Raw genomic sequence first — 20,637 nt, forward strand, 5'->3', positions numbered from 1 at the left:
CTATTTTTCTCTGGCTTCATTTTATGTGGCTTTGTTTCTTCCTGGCATTTTGTTATTGGAAAGAGGAGTTTGTAGTTATTGGGCTTTGGGCATTGATTTTTAGGTTTTCTGTTATAAGGAAGCAGGCTTTAGTGCATTTGCTTGGAATAAAGACAAACACAGAAGCTCGCCAGAATTGTGAATTTATCTCACTCTGATTTTCTACTGACAATTTTTGCAATACTACCTAAGTACTTGGACAGGGGCATTAGACAAGAATTGACAAATCAACGATGGCCAGATAGATACAGATTCACAGAATGTGAGTAAGTAGCAGGTGGAACAGTCAGGGAATATTGCTTTTTTTCTTTCTGACTGTGGCCTGTTTTGTGTGTGTGTGTGTGTGTGTGGCAATTATTAGTGATATGCGTGAGACCTGGACCAGTTACTGTTTCCCTTGTAGATGGCCTGTAGCCTGTGGAGCTGCAGGGACTGTGGGCTCAGTGCTGGTGTGCCCACCTGTTAAGTCCTAGGCAGTCCTGCTTTGCTTTGCTTTGCTAAGAATGCACTCCAAGCTCCTAGAGCAAGAAAGGAGCAGGAATCCAGTCATCTTTGTAAATGTTTGGGTCCTAAATTTTACTAGTGCTCAAAGATTTAGATTGCTCCTGGATTTAGAGAATGAAATCATAGGCATGAACATGAGCAGGAAAGGGTGTCTGGAGCGGAGTAAGCCAGCAGACATGGGCTTAAATCCCAGAAAAGGTTCTGTGTTTATTGAGAACGGTAGCCCTACAAGTTCTGGTCTCTACTCATTTCCAAGACTCCCTTTCTCACAGCTAAAGCTGCCTTTTCCTTTTTGTCTCTAAGTACCTGGTTATCTTACCTTGCTTTAGATATTGTTGACTCTTCACTGTTTATAAAGCTCAGAAAAGGAAGATATTGGATAGCTCTTTGTCAGTTCTCTCCTTTGCTTATTTTCCTTCTTTGAAGGACTTAGACTTGTGGTTAATTCGGGAGTATTTGGTCACACTTGTTACTACTAAGTCAGTATCTTAACTTGCTATCATTAGTGACCATCCTTTATCCATCCGGGGGTAATCTTTATGTTTAAATTTATTTAGAAGTCCACTTTTAGTGAATTCCTCTTTACTTTTTTTTTTTTTGGTTGTTGTTTTAATGCAGGAATTTCAGCTATATGTCAGCAAGACAAGTATTTGAAGATTCTGCTACCAAGAGGTAATTTTTTCTCTGGGCTCAGAAATCATTACTACTCCTCACTTCTTTCACCTCTCCCTTCAGTCTTTTCTGAGCTAAATGATGATCTCTGTTCCTTTAATCTTCTCTCACTTGTTCTGTTTCCTGGTCCTCCTGTTGTTTCCACAGTTCTTGTTCAAAGGAGTATTTTCTTTCAGAATTTTAACAGCTTTCTGGCTAGGATTGCAGGTAACATGTTAGGCTCCATCTCCTTTTCCCCCAGGCTATATAAGGGTTGTATGTGTGCGTGTGATTGTAGAAATGTGGTTGGGATGGGTAAAATGCAGTTACCCTTTCCCATCCCGTGTTCACTGTCATCCATAATCCTGAATCATTTAAAGGTGCATCAGCCAGTGAGCCCCCAGGCTCGGGGTGGTGATGATGGCCTGTTTCAGACAGCTTATCAGGCTACCTATTTCTTTTTTTTTAGATTGACTTTTTGTTGTTGTTGTTGTTGTTTGGTTAAAAAGTAAACCAACTCATATGTCTTTTTATTTTGATTTGCATTGATTGTCTGTCCTTAAATCCCAAGTGAGAACTTCTTTAAAACCAGTTGCCAGTGTTTGTGTTCGCAAGGATTTGGAGGGTCAGGCCTCCCAGTTCTTCTTCACCTGTGTGTCTGATAGAATAATCAACCGCTGTATACACAGCTCTCAAATGTCTCTTCTCTCTTACACATGCATGCATGCATGCACACACGTGAACACATTCTTTTTTCTGAGGAATGGACGCTTCTCTAAGAGGAATCCATCTTGTTTCATGCAAATAACCTCCATTACAGCAAAATTCAGGAGACAGACTTTGAGAAAGGTAGAATTGGGAAGTTTTTTTTTTTTTCCCTAGAAGACCTCAAAGCTCTTAAAATAAACCTTAAAAAACCTGCTACTCATAGCCTCAACTCTGAGAACAGACAAATTGCAAACCTGGTGCAGTGAGACTCTCCTTTTCTCTTCTGATCTTTTCCCTTTTTCTCTCTCAATTTATTTTAACATCCTCTTTCATGATCTTACCTAGAAAGTTGATTCAGTCCTTCATTGCCAGCTCTTAGCAGGAGAAGCAGCAGGGTTTCTGGCCCTAATTTATGGTTTATATTTCTTCTCCATTCTCTTTCTTGGCCACCCCAGTTCCTCATCTCCTAGCACCTTACTGATCCCTCCCCCTTTAGAATGACAGTGACATGTAGCTTTGGAATTTGATGTTGTCAGTACTCGCCTAATGATTTGGGTGGAATTTGGCAGCCTGTTTTGTGCATGTGCTGCTAGATAAGGAAATGGGGCTTTTCTCTCTTGGTACCTTCTTTCTTTCCTTGTGCCTGCCCAGTCCTGGTGAGCCTTGTAGCCAGGGGGAAGGGAGAACCTGATTAAATAGGGTATTAACTTAGGAAGCTACAAAATAGCATTTCAGAGCAAGAAGTCAGGGAGTTTCCCTGCAGTTCCCCTTGGAAGGAGGTGACCTTTCAGTTACTTTTTTCAACATCTTTGGGGGCCCATTTGAAGAGAGCTGAAGCAATAGTTAGGACTAAGCAAAGAAAATGAATTTGGAGCCAGAATAGTTTAAAAAGAAGCTTAAAAAACCAGAACCTGCTGAGACATAATAAATAGGTGTTTGAGTTTTGTTCTCTTCTTACTCCATCCTTTTTTGCCTTTGTTTTTGGTTTCCTTCCCAAGACTTAGAGACTCTGTTATTCCCTTGATAGTGGAATGAGGATCCTACTGGTGACAGCTTGCTGGTATTCAGGCAGGTAGAAGGAGCTGAGGTGGACTCCCTTCACGTACTGCTAAATCCAGGAGTTTTGGGTTGTCTAGGGAAGGGTAAACTTTCCGTTTTTATATTCCTTTGCATTCTCCCTAGTATTCTTTGGGACTGATTGTATTTTCCAGATGATTCTCTCTGAGAAATGGGGAAAGAGGAAATTTTCTGGACAGTTTTTGCCAGGCTTTCTGAGCAGTTGGAGCATCATGCCAAAGATACATGGGTTTATCTCCTTAAGATCTTCTCTAGGCCCCCAGTTTGTTTGGGGAGGCTGACAGTTTGGTATAGGTAAGAGCTTGGACTTAGGAGTCAGATCTGCTTTCAAATTCTGACTTTGCCACCGATTAGTTCTGTGACCTTGGAAAAGTGACCTTACCTCTATGAGTCTTAGCTTTTTGAAACGTAATGGAGGGTAACGATGGTGCCTCTACATAGGACTTTTGTGAGTCCAATGTCTTGTGAATAAATACTTTGTAAAATGTTAGCTGTAATTGTAATTTTAAGAAACTGGTAGAATATTAGATTGAAACTTCTAGGCAAGAGACAATAGGTAGGAAGTTGCTAAAAAAAAAAAACCAGCTATGATGGAAGATAGGTTGAGGGAGAGGAAAAACCATTTAGCAAAAAGAAAAGGAGGAGAACGTTGGGTACTGTAATGAGTTACCTGTTGTTTTACTACATTAGTAAATCCCAAGTCTTCCCCTTTGTTAATCCAGCCAGTTGATAATGTCCTCCATTACCAGGACATTATTATTTTTAAAATGTACTGCTTTGTTTCGCCACCTGCACTTTGCAGTGTTATAAATAATTAAAGCTCACCGCACTTGTCAGAATAGGTTCAAAAAGTGCATTTTGGGATGCTGTACCTTGACAATGTGTTTATTAGCTTGTTTGTTAATTCCAGGATTGGTTAACTTGAGGCACCTCTGTGCCAGCCTGCTCACACCAATACTCATCTTGAAGACTTCAGCAGAGGGGCTCAGTGTGGTGGTGTTTTTTCTGTGTCCCTGAGAAGTCATCAAGTGGTCAACAAGGAAGCAGAGAATAGTTCTTGCAGCTGATATACTCTTCCCCAAATGTGTTTGTGTGGGAAAGAACAAATCATGGGCCGAATGGAACAGAGCAACAGAGGTTAGGAGCTTCTTGATGTTCTGGAAAACAGTCAAGTGCAAACAAATCAATTAGATGAAAACCTTTGTGAGACACTTTGGTTTGCATTTTCATCAAAACATTGGACTGTGGGCTGTTTCTGTCCATTCCTGGTAATTGGAACAAATGTTCATTTTGCCTCTGATAAGCGTTTGCTCTGACATGGGAGTAGGAGGAGGAGAGACTTTTCTGGGGGCGTTGCTGTAGAGGAGCTGTCAGTGCCCATTGCTTCAAGTCTTGGCAGGGTCTCCTGTCAGACAGTGCACATGTCTGGCTTGGGGAGGCTGTGTGCAGAAAAGGAGCAAGGCACAGGTCTCAAGTGCAGAGGTAGAGAGTCACAAGGACCCAGGTTCACAGGCTGACTTTGTTAACTACTAGCTGGATGTGTTAATTTCCTGTGTCTGCTGTAAAGGGTTAAAATAAGCCTGATGACTTAAAACAGCAGAGATTTATTCCTTTCTAGTTTTGGAGGGCAGAAATCTGAAGTCAGTATCACTAGGCTGAAATCAGCATATTGGCAGGGCTGCACTCCCTCCAAAGGCTTTGGGGCAGAATCTGTTCCTTGCTTCTTCCAGCTTCTGGTGGCTGCTGGCATTCATTGGCTTGTGGCTACATCACTCCATTCTTTACGTTCAGTATCTTCAAACCTCTGCTCTGTTTTCACATCACCTTCTCTTCCGTGCCTGTGTCAAATCTCCCTTTGTCTCTTTCTTACAAGAACATTGTGATTGTAAGGAATCACACTGTGATTGTGTGTGTAGGGTCTACTCAGATAATCTGAGATAATTGTTTTAAGATGCTTAATCACATCTGTGAAGACCTTTTTTTCTTATAAGGTATATTTGCAGGTTCCAAAAATTAGGACCTGATATCTTTAGAGGGCTTCTAGACTTTCACCAATGTTTTCTTCCTTATCTTTAAAATGGTAATTGTATCTTCTGAAATAATTTCCATGGAGCTTATGAAATCTTGCTTGCCAGACACTCAGCACAGTGCCGAATACATAGTTGGTGCCTAGTACCTAGTAAATATTCTTTTATCGAGGGGAGGTATTTTAAAATTTTATTATTGAAATATTGTTTTAAGTGTTGTGCCAGTCTCTGCTGTACAGCAGAGTGACTCAGTTATCAGTTCAGTCGCTCAGTCGTGTCCGAGTATTTGCGACCCCATGGACTGCAGCACACCAGGCTTCCTTGTCCATCACCAACTCCCAGAGCTTATTCAAACTCCTGTCCATCCAGTTGGTGATGCCATCCAACCATCTCATCCTCTGTCATCCCCTTCTCCTCCTGCCTTCAATCTTTCCCAGCCTCAGGTTCTTTTCCAGTGAGTCAGTTCTTTGCATCAGGTGGCCAAAGTATTGGAGCTTCAGCATCAGTCCTTCCAATGAATATTCGGGATTGATTTCCTTTAGGACTAACTGATTGGATCTCCTTGCAGTCCAAGGGACTCTCAAGAGTCTTCTCCAACACCACAGTTCAAAAGCATCGATTCTTTGGCACTCAGCTTTCTTTATGGTCCAACTTTCACATCCATACCTGACTACTGAAAAAACCATAGCTTTGATTAGATGGACCTTTGTTGGTAAAATAATATCTCTGCTTTTTAATATGCTGTCTAGGTTGGTCATAGCTTTTTTTCCAAGGAGCAAGCATCTTTTAATTTCATGGCTGCAGTCACTATTTGCAGTGATTTTGGAGCCCCCCAAAATAGCCTTTGACTGTTTCCATTGTTTCATCATCTATTTGCCGTGAAATGATGGGACCAGATGCCATGACCTTTGTTTTTCTGAATGTTGAGTTTAGAGCCAACTTTTTCACTCTCTTCTTTCACTTTCATCAAGAGGCTCTTTAGTTCTTCTTCACTTTCTGCCCTAAGGATGGTGTCATCTGTGTATCTGAGGTTATTGATATTTCTTCCTGCAGTCTTGATTCCACATTGTGCTTCATCCAGCCCAGCATTTTGCATGATGTACTCTGCATATAAGTTAAATAAGCAGGGTGACAAGATACACCCTTGATGTTCTCCTTTCCCAATTTTGAACCAGTCTTTTCCATGTCTGGTTCTAACTGTTACTTCTTGACCTGCGTACTGGTTTCTCTGGAGGCAGGTAAGGTGGTCTGATATTCCCATCTCTTTCAGAATTTTCCATGGTTTGTTATGATCCACACTGTCAGAAGCTTCAGCGTAGTCAGTGAAGCAGAAGTAGATCTTTTTTTGGAATTCTGTTGTTTTTTCTATCATCCAGCGGATGTTGGCAATTTGATCTCTGGTTCCTCTGCCTTTTCTAAATCCAGCTTGAACATCTGGAAGTTCTAGGTTCACGTACTGTTGAAGCCTGGCTTGGAGAATTTTGAGCATTATTTTGCTAGCGTGTGAAATGAGTGTAATTGTGTGGTAGTTTGAACATTCTTTGGCATTGCCCTTCTTTGGGATTGGAATGAAAACTGACCTTTTCCAGTCCTGTGGCCCTTGCTGAGTTTTTCAAATTTGCTGTCATATTGTATGCAGCACTTTCACAGCATCATCTTTTAGGATTTGAAATAGGTTAGCTGGAATTCCATCACCTCCACTAGCTTTGTTTGTAGTGATGCTTCCTAAGGCCCACTTGACTTCGCATTCCAGGATGTCTGGCTCTAGGTGAGTGAGCACACCATTATGATTATCTGGGTCGTGAAGATCTTTTTTATACTGTTTCTATGTGTTCTTGCCATCTCTTAATATCTTCTGCTTCTGCTATGTCCGTACCATTTCTGTCCTTTATTGTGCCCATATTTGCATGAAATGTTCCCTTGGTATCTCTAATTTTCTTGAAGAGATCTTTGGTCTTTCCTATTTCTATTGTTTTCCTCTATTTCTTTGCGTTGATCACTGAGGCAGGCTTTCTTATCTCTCCTTGCTATTTTTTGGAACTCTGCATTCAAATGGGTATATCTTTCCTTTTCTCCTTTACCTTTCACTTCTCTTCTTTTCTCAGCTGTTTGTAAAGCCTCCTCAGACAACCATTTTGCCTTTTTGCATTTCTTTTTCTTGGGGATGGTCTTGATCACTGCCTCCTGTACAATGTCATGAACCTCCGTCCATAGTTCTTCAGGCATTCTTGTCTATCAGATCTAATCCCTTGAGTCTATTTGTCACTTGCATTGTATAATCGTAAGGGATTTGATTTAGATCATACCTGAATGATCTGGTGCTTTTCCCTAATTTGTTCAATTTAAGTCTGAATTTGGCAGTAAGGAGTTCATGATCTGAGCCACAATCAGCTCCACAATCAGGTCTTGTTTTTGCCAGCTGTATAGTTCTTCTCCATCTTTGGCTGCAATGGATATAATCATTCTGATTTCAGTATTGACCATCTGGTGATGTCTATGTGTAGAGTCTTCTCTTGTGTTGTAGGAAAAGGGTTTTTTGCTCTGACCAGTATGTTCTCTTGGTAAAACTTTGTTAGCCTTTGCCCTGCTTCATTTTGTACTCTAAGGCCAAATTTTCCTGTTACTCCAGGTATCTCTTGACTTCTAGTTTTGCATTCCAGTCCCCTATAATGAAAAGGACATCTTTTTTGGGTGTTAGTTCTAGAAGGTCTTGTAGGTCCTCATAGAACCATTCCAACTTCAGCTTCTTCAGCATTACTGTTTGGAGCATAGACTTGGATTACTGTGATATTGAATGGTTTGCCTTGGGAAACGAACAGAGATCATTCTGTTGTTTTTGAGACTGCATCCAAGTACTGCATTTTGGACTCTTTTGTTGACTGTGAGGGCTACTCCATTTCTTCTAAGGGATTCTTGCCCACAGTAGTAGATATGATAGTCATCTGAGTTAAGTTCTCCAGTCCATTTTAGTTCACTGATTCATAAAATGTCAATGTTCACTCTTGCCATCTCTTGTTTGACCACTTACAGTTTACCTTGATTCAGGGACCTTACATTCCAGGTTCCTATGCAATATTGTTCTTTACAGCATTGGACTTTACTTCCATCAGCAGTCACATCCACAACTGGGTGTTGTTTTTCCTTTGGCTCTGTCTCTTCATTCTTTCTGGAGGTATTTCTCCACCGTTATGCAGTAGCATATTGGGCACCTACCAACCTGGGGACTTCATCTTTCAGTGTCCTCCCTTTTTGCCTTTTCATGGTGTTCATGAGGTTCTCAAGGCAAGAATACTGAAGTGGTTTGCCGTTCCCTTCTCCAGTAGACCTTGTTTTGTCAGAACTCCCTACCATGACCTGTCCGTCTTGGGTGGCCCTACATGGCATGGCTTGAGTCAGACAAGGCTATGGTTCATGTGATCAGTTTGATTAGTTTTCTGTGATTGTGGTTTTCATTCTGTCTACCCTCTGATAGATAAGGATACAAGGCTTATGGAAGATTCCTGACGGCAGAGACTGACTGAAGGGGAAACTGGGTCTTGTTCTCATGGGCGGGTCTGTGCTCCGTAAATCTTTAATCCAATTTTCTGTTAATCTTCAGTGCTGCGTTCCCTTCCTGTTGTTTGACCTGAGGCCAAACTATGCTGGAGATAGTGAAGATAGTGGAAACTTCCTTCAAAAGGTCTGTGCGCACACTGCTGCACTCAGTTATATACCCATATATATATGTTCTTTTTATATATATTCTTTTCCGTTATGGTTTACCCAGTGAACCCCCACAGCTCAGATATGGGACTTGTAAACCCATGGGCCAGGACTTGAACTCAGCCAAAACTCAGACTAGGGCTTGAACCCATGGTCTTTTGATTGAGATCACATACCTGGTTTCAGGACTTAATGAAGCTCAGGTTCTTTATATCTCACCACAGAAAAAATTCAGAGGCTAAGTGATAGATAAGAAGTGGGTTTATTTAGAGAGAAACACACGCCTGAGAGTGATGGACATCTCAGAAGGCAAAAGGCCCTAAAATATGGCGTAGTTAGTTTTTATGGGTTGGGTAACTTCATAGGCTAATGAGGGGGAGGGTTATTCCTACCTTTTGGGGGAAGGGAGTGGAGATTTCCAGGATGTAGGCCACTGCCCACTTTTTGATCTTTGGTTGGTTTTGGATCTGTCATGGTGCTGGTGGGTACCTCCTTTAGCATATGCTAATGTATTACAATGCGTGTATAATGAGACTCAAGGTCTTCTGAAAGTCAGATCTTCCACCATCTTGGACCTAATTGGTTCTAACCAGTTTTTCTTACAACTTATAGCTGTGTCATTCTTCTTCTTTTTTTTTTATCCAGTACTATGTATTGATGAAGCCATTCCTTCCCTTTCTGATTTCAAGTGCCATCCTTGACACGAACTAAACTCATGTGGGAGTTTTACTAATGCATGTTCACAGACCCACCCCAGGACCAGAATCTCTGGGAATAGGATCCACCCGTATTTGGAGACCAGTGCCTTAGAGCCTTACTACACTGGCTGGCCGGAGGACCAGCAGTGTAGTCATCACCCCAGAGCTGTGCATGTGTGCTCAGTAGAGTCTGACTCTGGGGCCCCATGATCCACAGCCCACCAGGCTCCTCTGTCCATGGGATTTTTCTGGCAAGAATACTGGAGTGGGTTGCCATTTCCTTCTCCATAGCTGTGTCATTCTTTTAAAGGTTGTGTTCTGCCCCTTTCCCTCCTGTTTCACCAGGAGATTGGATTGGATATAGTTTGCTCTGCTATAGAGTAATGTTTGTCCATTTTAAATGTAATAATTTGCATCTACCAACCCCACACTCCCAGTGACTATTCTTATTTATGTACATATATCTTACTACTATTATTATTTAGCCATCTTGTGTGAAAGAGAGATGAATAGTTCCTTAAGACTTTGACTTGGGACATTCTCCCCCCACCACCCTCAGTCATTGTTCCCATATCCCTAGGATCTTTGACCATCCACCACAGTGAGCAGCTGTGTCCTCAAGGCCACTCTATTACCAGTCTTCCATTATCCTTTCTCAGTGCATGTGCTAATCATTAGGAGCAGGCCTCACCCTTTTGTTGATGTCCCTTCAAAATTCACATGTTGAAACACTAACCCTTGGTATGGCAGTATTTGGAATAAAGAAGTATTGGGTTGGCCGAAAAGTTCATTTGAGTTTTTCTGTAAGTTGGTACAAAAAACCCAAATGAACTTTTTGACCAGTCCAATAATTTGGAAGCAGTTATTAAAGTTAAATGAGGTAGTAAGGGTGGGGCCCTAATTTGATAGGATTTTGGTCTTTATAAGAAGAAATACCAGAGAATTCTTTTTTTTACCTCATCATTCAAGTACACTGAGATGCCATGTGAGGCCTGGAAAATGTCACTGTGTAGAAGCCTAGAAGTGAGCTCTCAGTAGAAACAATAGCAGCAAGAACCTTGATCTTGGACTTCTAGTCTCCAAAACTATGAGAAAATAAGTTTCTCATGTTTAAGCCACCCATTGTGTGGCATTTTGTTATGATAGTGTTAGCAGACTAATATGGGGGGTGTAATCTGGTTCACACCCGCTTCTGCTCAGATACCTGAGGAGAAGCTTGGGCTCTGTAAATGATTTCCAGTTACCATTCAAGACAGTTTGCTGTGTTGCTGTTTTCCCATGGATAATTGTAACTCCATAATGAAGCATAGAAGAATATTATTTTTACAGTGATATTTAGTATCTGATAGCTGTTAGCCAAAAGGTACGTGTCCCCAGCGAGGTACTGTAAATACGTTATATCTGTTCCATTACCTGCTGTTTCACAAACATATCCCTGAAGCATTTTGATCTTGTTTTTCATACTTGTCTTCAAGTGAGGAATTGTTCTGATTTGCAACTTTGGGGGATAATTACTACGTTCATTAATTTCTGTTCTTTTCTCCCCTCCATTTATTACTGCTTTCTTGAGAAAATTTTTGTCTAAATCTACACTAAGTGAAAACAAGTCACTTGATTAAAGGGTGTTTTATAACAGTGGTTTCTTCAGCTTCCTTGGCATACTGATGGGAGGGCTATGAAAGCATCTTCTTACCTGCGGTTGAAGGTCTCCCTGGTCTGGGCTCAGATGAGTAAGAGGCTTTTGGGAAACCTCTGACCTCAGGCTTCATTGCAGAGTGTTTATTTATTTATTTTTTTGCACTGGGGTATTCCTGGGCTAAGGGCAGGAGAGGCTGGTTTTCCTCCTTTCAGAGATTCAGTCATAGACATTAACCGGACATGTGTTATGTACTGGACATCGTGTATAGCGTTGTCGGAAACACGGTTCTCCACTTATAGAGATGCTCAGTACATCTTGACTAGGAGAATGTGTGGCTAGATAGAGTGGTCTTTGCCTTCAGAAAGACTGAAGGGGCAGGCAGGGCTTCATTGGCTGGGGGCTAGAGGATGAAGGGTGCTGTAACCTCCCTGGAAGTTGGGAACAGAATTGGGAGCATCCTGTTGGGGCCATGATGCCCTAGCACTTGGATCTATAGGAGGAAATGGTAGAGGAGAAAGGCTGTGTTGAGGATAGATTATTTTGCATTTAGTTTTTTCTGGTACTTTGGCTTCATGAGTCCCTTCTTTTCATTGTAGACTGGGACTGTTACATATGTTCCTTGTAAGTGCAGATGCTTCATAAATGTCAAGTGATCGCCCATGACAGTTGAGGGAGGAGGTAGAAAGGTAGTAGCTGAGACAAGTTGGCCGAGGCTAGGGCAGAAGCAGAGATGTATGTGAATTAGATGCCCGGGAAAAGAAGTGAAGAAGGGAAGAAAGCAGAAGCCAGGAAAGGATTTGAATTAATCTGGAACTGAATGGGAGCCCAGTTTAGAGAAGTCTGATCTAGGATAGATATTCAGGGAAAGAGCAATGGAGAGGGATTTCTATCTCAGAATGAGGAAGGACAGAGAGTAGTTAGCTTGTGATACTAAGGAAAAGGGGACACTGAGAGGAATGACTTAATTCCTTTCTGTACCACCCACACACCTATGTATCTCTCCTTTATGGCACTTGTCATACTTTCTGGCAATTATTTGTTCATGTGCTTTTCCTTCTCCGAGAAGATAGAAGGGGCTCAGTCATCTCTGTATTTTAATTATCTAACACTGAGTCCATCACATAGCATGTGCTGCACAGGTAACTGATGAACATTCTTGAGGTTAAGGCCTGGGTGAGCCATCCATCAAGAACTGAAATGTAGTGGGTTCAGATGGGGCAGAGGGTACATGAGCATGTAACTGACTTTGTTGGGGGTGAGTGGGATAGAAGTGAAAAGTGAGATTGACACAATCTAAATCTTACAAGAATTTACCAAACACTTCTGTGTCACGTTATCTGGGCATAGTCCCTATCCTTACGATGCTTAAGGCCTAGCAGTGGAGGAGGAAAACTGGATAAGAGAAAGTGTAGTAGGTGCAATGAAAAGAAAAGTATGAGTGCTATATCAGTGCCTAATGGAGTCTAGTGAGGAGGGTCAGCCAAGGCCTCCTGGATGAAATGTCTTTTAGAGTGAGTAGCAAACCTTTAAGGTGAGTAGGAATTTTCCAGATAAAGAGGAGAGGGAATAGAACTCCAAGGAGACATGTGTGAAGGCCTGGAGGTAGAAAGTTCCATAAGACCAGCTGTAGATAGGGTGAGAAAACAGAGAAGCTGCAGATGTTGATTGGGGCTTGATATGGTGGAAGGCCTGGCTATGGAGTTTGGCCTTTTCCCTGAGGGCCCTGGAAGAACATTAAATGGTTTCAGGCAGGGGAAGGGTGGGATCACATTCATGCTCTGTCTGTAGAATAATCCATCTGACATTTTATCAAAGTGTATACTTGTGCTTTGCTGATCTTTTATCCTCTGACGCTGCAGCAAAGTCTGTCCATTTGCTCTAAATCACTGAGTGCAAGAGCCTGAAGAGAGTGTGGCCTGCCCCAGACCCGAATTCCTGGTGTTTGAACCCGGAGCCCAGCCTGTGTGGCTGAGCATGTGGTGTTCAGCACTGTAGCTCCCACCTCTTCTGCAGGTCCTTCCACCCTCACCTCAGTGCCCCCTTCACAGCAGCTTAAAATTCCTGTCCTTGTACCTTCCTCAGCTTTGTGCTTTCTACAAACTGAAAATTTTTATGGCAATGTCAAATCAATGGGAAAAGTTTTGAAAAGTAGGATTGAGAAATAAAGACCTCTTTCCCTTTTCTCCCTGTAAGGGAATTTGAAAAATATAGAAATTCTAAGTTATATGTTAAATATCCTTGGGGTTTCGTTTCCTTTCCTTTTGAAAAATTTTTTACATTAACCAAAAATCCGACAGAGATGCTTGTGGGAAGATAATTCCTTTTGGCTGGAGCTTAAGCTCCACATTGTGAGCTTTTTAATTTTCTTTTTTCTGCGGTGAGCTGGGACCCAACTGTGCAGTCACTAGAGCTCATCACAGTCCTGTTGCTGGGTGAGGTATCTCTGTGAATCTGTTTGTTTTCCCCTTGTACCTACCTAATGAAAGCCAAATTAAATCAATTTTAAATCAATGAGGTGAATGACGGGTTTTTCTTTAGAAAAGAAACCACGAGGTCCCAAAGTACTGGAAACAGTAAAAAGTGAAGTTTTTATTTGCGTGTGAGCCGTTAGGCATGACTTTAGTGTCAGACAAATGGGAAGTGCTGTTAAAGTAGTATTTGGAAATATGCTGTCTCATGGAGATGAGGGAGAGTTGCTTTTCTCTCTGCCCTCTTTTCATAGTTTGTGTAGCCTGTATGTGCCCAGCAGCTTGCACAGGTATCTAGTACATTGAGATCCCAGGGACACCTGAATGACTGGAGGGATGGTCTTGAGCAGGACCATCTTTCTGTCTTGTTGCCACGTCCCTCCAGCCTCTCGGTCTACTTGTTTGTTCATTGCTTCATTCGTTTATTCAATATACAATTATTCCTTCTGGGCTTTTGTGTGGACCCCTGGTAAGGAATGGGATGAAGGGAAGTTCTCAATGAATTGAGGCTAAGAGCCATGGCTCGATGTCCCCTTCTTCTTCATTGCATTTTATCCCTTTTTTGGGGATGTTGTTTTCTAAGCTGCTTTCAGCACCAACATCATCCTCCTGAAAGTTGCTTTCCTCTGCCTGCTTTGGTGGAAGGAAATGGCTTCTTTTAGGACAGATGGAGTAGGTATGAAGACTCTTTAGCTCAGTGGCTATCCCCATTTGTAAGTCTCCATGGGCTATGAGGGGTGGGGCTGTGAGGGGGCAAGTTTGCTTTGCCTGGGATTTTGATTCCCATAATCATTGGTTTGACTTTGGTCTCTGGGGTCCCAAGGCTTTGGTACTTCTAGAGGACTCTAGGCACCAAACCTTCTCTGCAGCACATATTCCAGTTTGCTATTGTTATTGAATGGGTTCCCTGAGTGACGCTCTTCATCTGAGGAAGAAAGTGGCTTTTATTGAGTGCCTTTTAGAGGGGTTCAGAAGACTGGATTTGGGTTATTCCAGAAACCCTGGGCTTAGAAAAGTAACTAATTAATTAAAGCTGTTCATCTTCTGCTTCCTCATTGTGCTCATCAGCTTGGGTTGCCGTCACCTGAGAGGTGGTGGTTGGGGGTGGTGTTAGTAGTTTGGGCAGGTGAACTTGAAGGAAAATAAATAAAATAGTTGGTAGTTAGTGATGGATGGGGGCAGACAGGACGAGGCCTTCTGGGTTTCTAGCTCGTGCAGTTAAAGCTAGGCATTTCTAGAGGAGGATCAGTATAGTATCTCTGGGCATATTGAGTGTGAAAAATACAGAGGAGATTACAGCAAGGCGTATCCTCGGGGAGAGTGTGCCTGGATTCTCAGGCTGATGTCTTGTTTAAGTTACCCACTTGGGTTTTGGGCCACTGTAGTGAGGGATAATACAGCCCAAATCCAAATTTTGTTTACCAACTAATTCCTACTATTAAAAGATGTTGAAAATTTTCAAGAACAAACTGAACCACAAGGCAAAGGAGTGAGCTCATAAGCAGATTTCATAAACAGTGGTGACCCTCCTATCTTCTTTTTCCTCTCTCTAGTCTCCCTTTCACCACGGTACAGTTCTGAAAAGGAGAGGGATTTCAGAGGGTTGCTTAGACAACCTAAGCTATGTGTTTGAAATCCATCTGACAAAGTGGATTCTTAACATATCACGATGGCACTCCTCTGTAAATCCTTTTCTCCAGCATTGTTGAAATAAATACATGTTCTGAGTTTTAGGCCTCCAGGTCTTCAAAAAAGCAGTCTTGCCTCTGTTTGGGATACTTTTCTCATTGTCTTTGGTTGGTTAATTCCTTTTCCTGTTTCAGGAAGTCCTCTCTGATACCGATTTCCTGAGGGAGATGCCTGTGCTTTCCTGCAGTCAGAGCCTTCTAGCTGGCTCCTTTAGGGCTCTTTCAACCCAGGGCTTACTATAACTACTGATTTACTCATCTATTTCCATTGCCCATCTGGAGGCTCCTGGACAGCAGGACCCCTTTTTACTTAGTCTTTGTATTCTCAGCACCTGGCACATGTCTGGGATGTAGCAGGTCTCAATAAATATGTGCTGAAGGGTGAATAATCTGCTAGTTGGATTTGTTGGAGGTGGTGGCAACTGGATATATGTTCTCTAGTAGGTGGTAAGGGTTTATTCATCTTTCATAGTGAAAAAGTTTTTGATTTTTTGGTAGTTCTTCTGTATGGGAAGGTGAACAAGGTCTTTGCAGAAATATGTTTCTGGATTAGTGTGGCTGTTGAGTGCTCACCTGGGATTGAAATGATTTTGGCGTGGGTGTGAAGCTACAGGTAGTAAGTGAATGGTTTGTCTGGGCTGCGTGGGTGTAGTGCTCTTGTGTTTTTCTGGTTGCTTTCCATGTTTTTATGAGCTGCCACCCAAACATCCAACTTCTCTGAAGCCAGGGTTTGTTACCTGTTGCCTTTCAGGTAAGAGATTGTAGTATCAGCCAGTCTTCGTCTACAGTGTTTTCTGTTGGCATTACCAGGGGCTGTGGTGGCTGTTTTAAGGAGAGCTGCCACAAGAGGAATCCCTGAGCAGTGAGAGACTGAACAGAGATAGAATAATTGGAAAGAACTGCCTCCTACTTTGTGTCAGACCAGGCCCTTTAGGCAAGATAGAAGAAGTAGGAAGGGTGCTGGCTGACAGAAATAAAAATGTAATACCAACTGAGAGGTAAAGGGGTAGTTTTGTAAGGAAACTAGAAAGAACTGGGGTCCCTGCTCTAAGGGTGAGGCAAGCAAGAGCCTTTCGGCATCTGACACACGCTTGATTCTGTCTTACTCATGACCCAGTTGGTTTGGGTTCAGGGCATCTGCTGCCCAAAATGTGAGTTCCAAATGCTTACTGATCCTTAGCTGAATGTGCTCCACTTGGAGGCCAGTTGTGAGACTGATTGTTTCTAGGGTATGTTTACCTGGGCAGGTAGCTGGCATGTTATCCCCTTTCAGCAGATCTGGTGCTCTGACAAGACTAGCTGGCAAGTCATCCTCATGGAGCCTACTGTGGCAGCAGAGACTTCCTGGGGTCCCACTGGCATCACAAGCTCACTCACTGGAACCTAGAGTCTCTTTGCAGGCTCCAGTCTGGGATACTGCTGTTGGTTGAGCTGTGCTCCTGTCAGTTGCAGGCTGATGACTCCTGACAGGCTGGGATGTGATTGGTGGCATCTTGCAGGGCCCTCTGACCCTACTTGCTATCATGAATCCTGTTGTATCCCCCTTGTACACTTGCTTCAGCATCTCATGATATACCACTCTTAAGAACAGATAGCAGATGGAAAAGTCATCTTTCTTGGGTTTATTCCCTGGTGGTTCAGACGGTAAAGAATCTGCCTGCAGTGAGACAGACCCAGGTTCAGTCCCTGGGTTGGGAATATCCCCTGAAGAAGGGAATGGCAACCCACTCCAGTATTCTTGCTTGGAGAATCCCATGGACAGAGGAGCCTGGTGGGCTACAACCATGGTGTTGCAGAGAGTCAGACATGACTGAGCGACTTGCAGTTTTTTCACTTTAAATAATGATAATACATTAAAAAACTTGTAGCCTGGTTTGGCAGTTTTCCTGGCTCAGGATGTGTTTGTTATGTTCTCATTGCCCTGTGGAGACCAGCAGAGCTGTGAAGAGAAATCACTTCATTAGGAGACCCTAGAAGAAAGCTGGGCTCTCCTGGCACTTCCTCAGGGATTCGGGCCCTTCCCCTTCCACAGTCTGCCGGGGCCAGGGCTGGGGACTGCTCCCCAAGGTGTGCTGTGTGCCAGTGTCCAGGGATCTTAAGGAATATAATTAAGCAACTAATAGACATGGGAATGTTTAAAGTTAAAGTGTGATTTTGTTGATATTAAGCATAGTTATTTAAATATCAGTTAATTAGTGCTTTTTAATATTGTTTCTTGAACTCAAGTTTGGTTATTGCAGTTGACATAGATACTTGACAAACCCAGTCACTGTGGAGGCGTGGGGCACAGTGAACATGGACTTGGAGGAGAGGAAGAGAGAACACATAATTAACAGCTGTTGAAATAATTCAGCTGTTTCCCTTGCTGATTGCTCTCCTCCTCTGTACTGCTGATGCAGTGAATTTTTAATGGGGTGGGCTCTTGCTGTGCCAATCAGGGTTAGGATGAGGCCTTTTTGATTGTTGGAAGAAAGCTATAAGATTGGGAGGAACACTTTACATTTGAAACTAATGCCATATTCCCCCTTAATCCCAGCACAGGATCTGAGCTTTGGGGTATGCTTTGGTATGAGGGCTGCAACTAGTGTGAAAGCAGAACACTAAAACTATGGACATTATTGACTGGGTAATGAGGTTAAGTCGGGAGATGAGAGTCTTGGGCTGGGGTTCAGCTTATAGAGCTGCAGATAAGCTGAGGTGCCCATAGACAGAGAAGATGCCTCTATGGAGTGGTCAATGAGCCCTCAGAAAGTCTCCTTGCCTGAAAAATCTGCACACCTTCTGGAGTGTCACTGTTATGGATTATGGTGTTTATCTGCTTACCTGGTCATGTCTCCACCCACCCATTCTTTATTTATTTATCGGCCATACTTTTATTGAGAGTCTACTGTGTCCTAGACCCTGCACTAAGATGGAACAGTGGATAAGGAAGGAGTCTTTCCCCTCAGGGAGTTCATATTTACAATGTTTTCAAGATTCATCTATGTTGCAGCATGTATCAGAACTTCATTCATTTTTATGACTGAATAATATATCATTATATGTGTATACCACATTAGAAATCTATTTTAAAAAATTTATTCATCTCTTGATACTTAGGTTATTTCCATGTTTTGGCTGCTGTGAACATTCACATGTTAGTGTCTGAGTTACTGTTTTCAGTTACTTGGATATATACCTAGGATAGTATGATGATTTTATGTTCAGCTTTTGAAGAATTGTCAGACTTTTCCATAGTGACTACATCATTTACATTTTCCACATCTTTGCCAATACTTGTTATTTTCATTAAAAAAAAAAATTGTCCTAATAGGTATCAAGTGATATCTCACTGTAACTTTGATTTGTATTTCCACAATGACCTCTGATACTGAGCATCATTTCCTGTACTTATTGGCCATTCGTATGTTGTCTTTGTAGAAATATCTATTCAAGTTCTTTGCCCATTTTTAAATTGGGTTTTATGTCTTGTTGAGTTGTAGGAGTTGTTTATGTATTCTAGATGTTAAACCCTTATTAGATATGTGATTTGCCAATATTTTCTCTCATTCTGTGGGTTTTCTTTTCATTCTCTTGCTAATGAGAGGCACAAAAGTTTTTAAAATTTTTTAAAAATTAATTTTTTATTGAGGTATAGTTGATAATATGTTACTTTCTACTGTACAGCAAAGTGATACACTTGTACATATACTATTTTATATTCTTTCCTATTATGGTATATTTCGGGATATTGAATATCATTTCCTGTGCTCTACAGTAGGACTTTGTTTATAAAAGTTTAAAAATTTTGATGAAGTTCTATTTATTTATTTATTTCAATTTATTTATTTTTATCACCTGTGGTTTATGTCCTATTTAAACAACTGTTGCTTGATCCAAGGTCAAGCACTTTGGCCCCTACATTTTCTTCCAAGAATGTTATAGTTTTAGCTGTTACATTTAGGTCTTTGATCCATTTTTAGTCAATGGCACCTTTGTTAAAAATCAATTGATGTAATGATGTAAGAGTGTATGTTTATCCTTGTTTCAATATAAGATTATATGTTTATGTGATTTTCATGCAGTTTTGCTTATTGTAACTTTGTGGTAGGTTTTGAAATCAGGATGTGTGAATCCTTCAGCTTTACTGTTCTTCCAGATTATTTTGAGTAGAATACCTTGATTTATTTTTATTTTTGATTGGATTGCATGGTATGTGAAATCTTAGTCCCCAACCAGGGATTAAACCCATGTCCCCCTGCATTTGAAGCATGATGTCTTAACCACTGGACTGCCAGAGAAGTCCCTGGATAGGGTATCTTGAAATTCCATGTGAATTTTAGAATTAGTTTTTTCATTTCTGCAAAAAATGCTTGTGGGATTTTCATAGAGTATGTTAAATAGAGTTTCATAAATAGATGTTTCATAGAGTATGTTAAATCTGTATCTTGACAGACTATGTTGACTCTAATAATACTTTGGGTAGTATTGTCATCTTAATAAAATGAAGTCTTTGAGCTCATGAACCCAGAACATCTTTATATTTATTTAGGTCTTCTTTAATTTCTTTTAGGTCTTTTTATTTCTGTTGTAGTTTTTAGTGTAGAAGTCTTTTGCCTTGGTTAAATCTTTCTCCTTTGATTAAATTTATTCCTAAGTATTTTATTCTTTTTGATATTATTTTAAATGGAATTATTTTCTTAATTTCCTTTTTGGATTGTTAGTGGCTAGTGTATAGAAATACAACTGATTTAAGTTTTGATTTTGTACCTGTGGAATTTATTAGAATAGTTTTTGTTTGTAGATTCTTCAAGATTTTCTTTGTATAAGATAAAGTCACCTGTAAACAGACAGTCTTGCTTCTTCCTTTCTAATATGGATACCTTTTGTTTCTTTTTCTTGCCTAATTGCTTTGGCTGGCTAGAACTTCCAGTATTATGTTGAACCTCAGTGACAAAAGCATCCTTGGGTTATTCCTAATCTTAGAGGAAAAACTTTTAGTCTTTCATCACTGAGTATGTTAGCTGTTGGTTCTTCATATATGACCTTAGTTATGTTAAGAAAGTTCTCTTCTATCCCTGGTTTATTGTTTTTATCATGAAAGGATGTTGGATTTTGTCAAATGCCTTCTCTGTATCAATTGAGATGATGATGTGATTTTTTTTCCCTTCATGCTACCACTGTAATTTACTAAATGGATTAATTTTCATGTGATAAACCACCCCTTATTCCTAGGATAAATCCCACTTGATCATGCTGTATAATCATTTTGAAATGCAGGTGAAGTTGCCTTGCTAGTATTTTGTTGAAGATTTTTCATGTATGTTCATAAGGATATTGGTTCTTATAGTGTCCTTGTTTTGCTTTGGTGTTAGTGTAATTCTGGTCTTACAGAATGGATTAAGAAGTGTTCCCTTTTCTTCTATTTTTGGAAATTTTAGAAGAATTGGCATCTGC

At 41.2% G+C, this 20,637-nt stretch overlaps 1 protein-coding gene across 8 annotated transcripts in view; it reads left to right on the top strand.

The window, feature by feature from the left end:
• Positions 1-20,637, top strand: part of SIL1 (SIL1 nucleotide exchange factor) — a 272,637-nt gene that overhangs the window by 24,859 nt on the left and 227,141 nt on the right. For 4 of the 8 annotated variants that reach the window (XM_043465379.1, XM_043465377.1, XM_043465380.1 and 1 more), the window contains exon 2: positions 1,162-1,215. The exons of 3 other annotated variants lie outside the window; for them this stretch is intronic. In XM_043465379.1, coding sequence (XP_043321314.1) covers positions 1,175-1,215 — 41 coding nt within the window. In that variant the 5' untranslated portion in view covers positions 1,162-1,174. Of the gene's footprint in view, positions 1-1,161; positions 1,216-8,629; positions 8,686-20,637 lie in introns of those variants that run through there. One more of the 8 variants, XM_043465381.1, reaches the window with a different exon arrangement.

Source organism: Cervus canadensis, chromosome 4, assembly GCF_019320065.1.
Source record: "Cervus canadensis isolate Bull #8, Minnesota chromosome 4, ASM1932006v1, whole genome shotgun sequence".
NCBI lineage: Eukaryota > Metazoa > Chordata > Mammalia > Artiodactyla > Cervidae > Cervus > Cervus canadensis.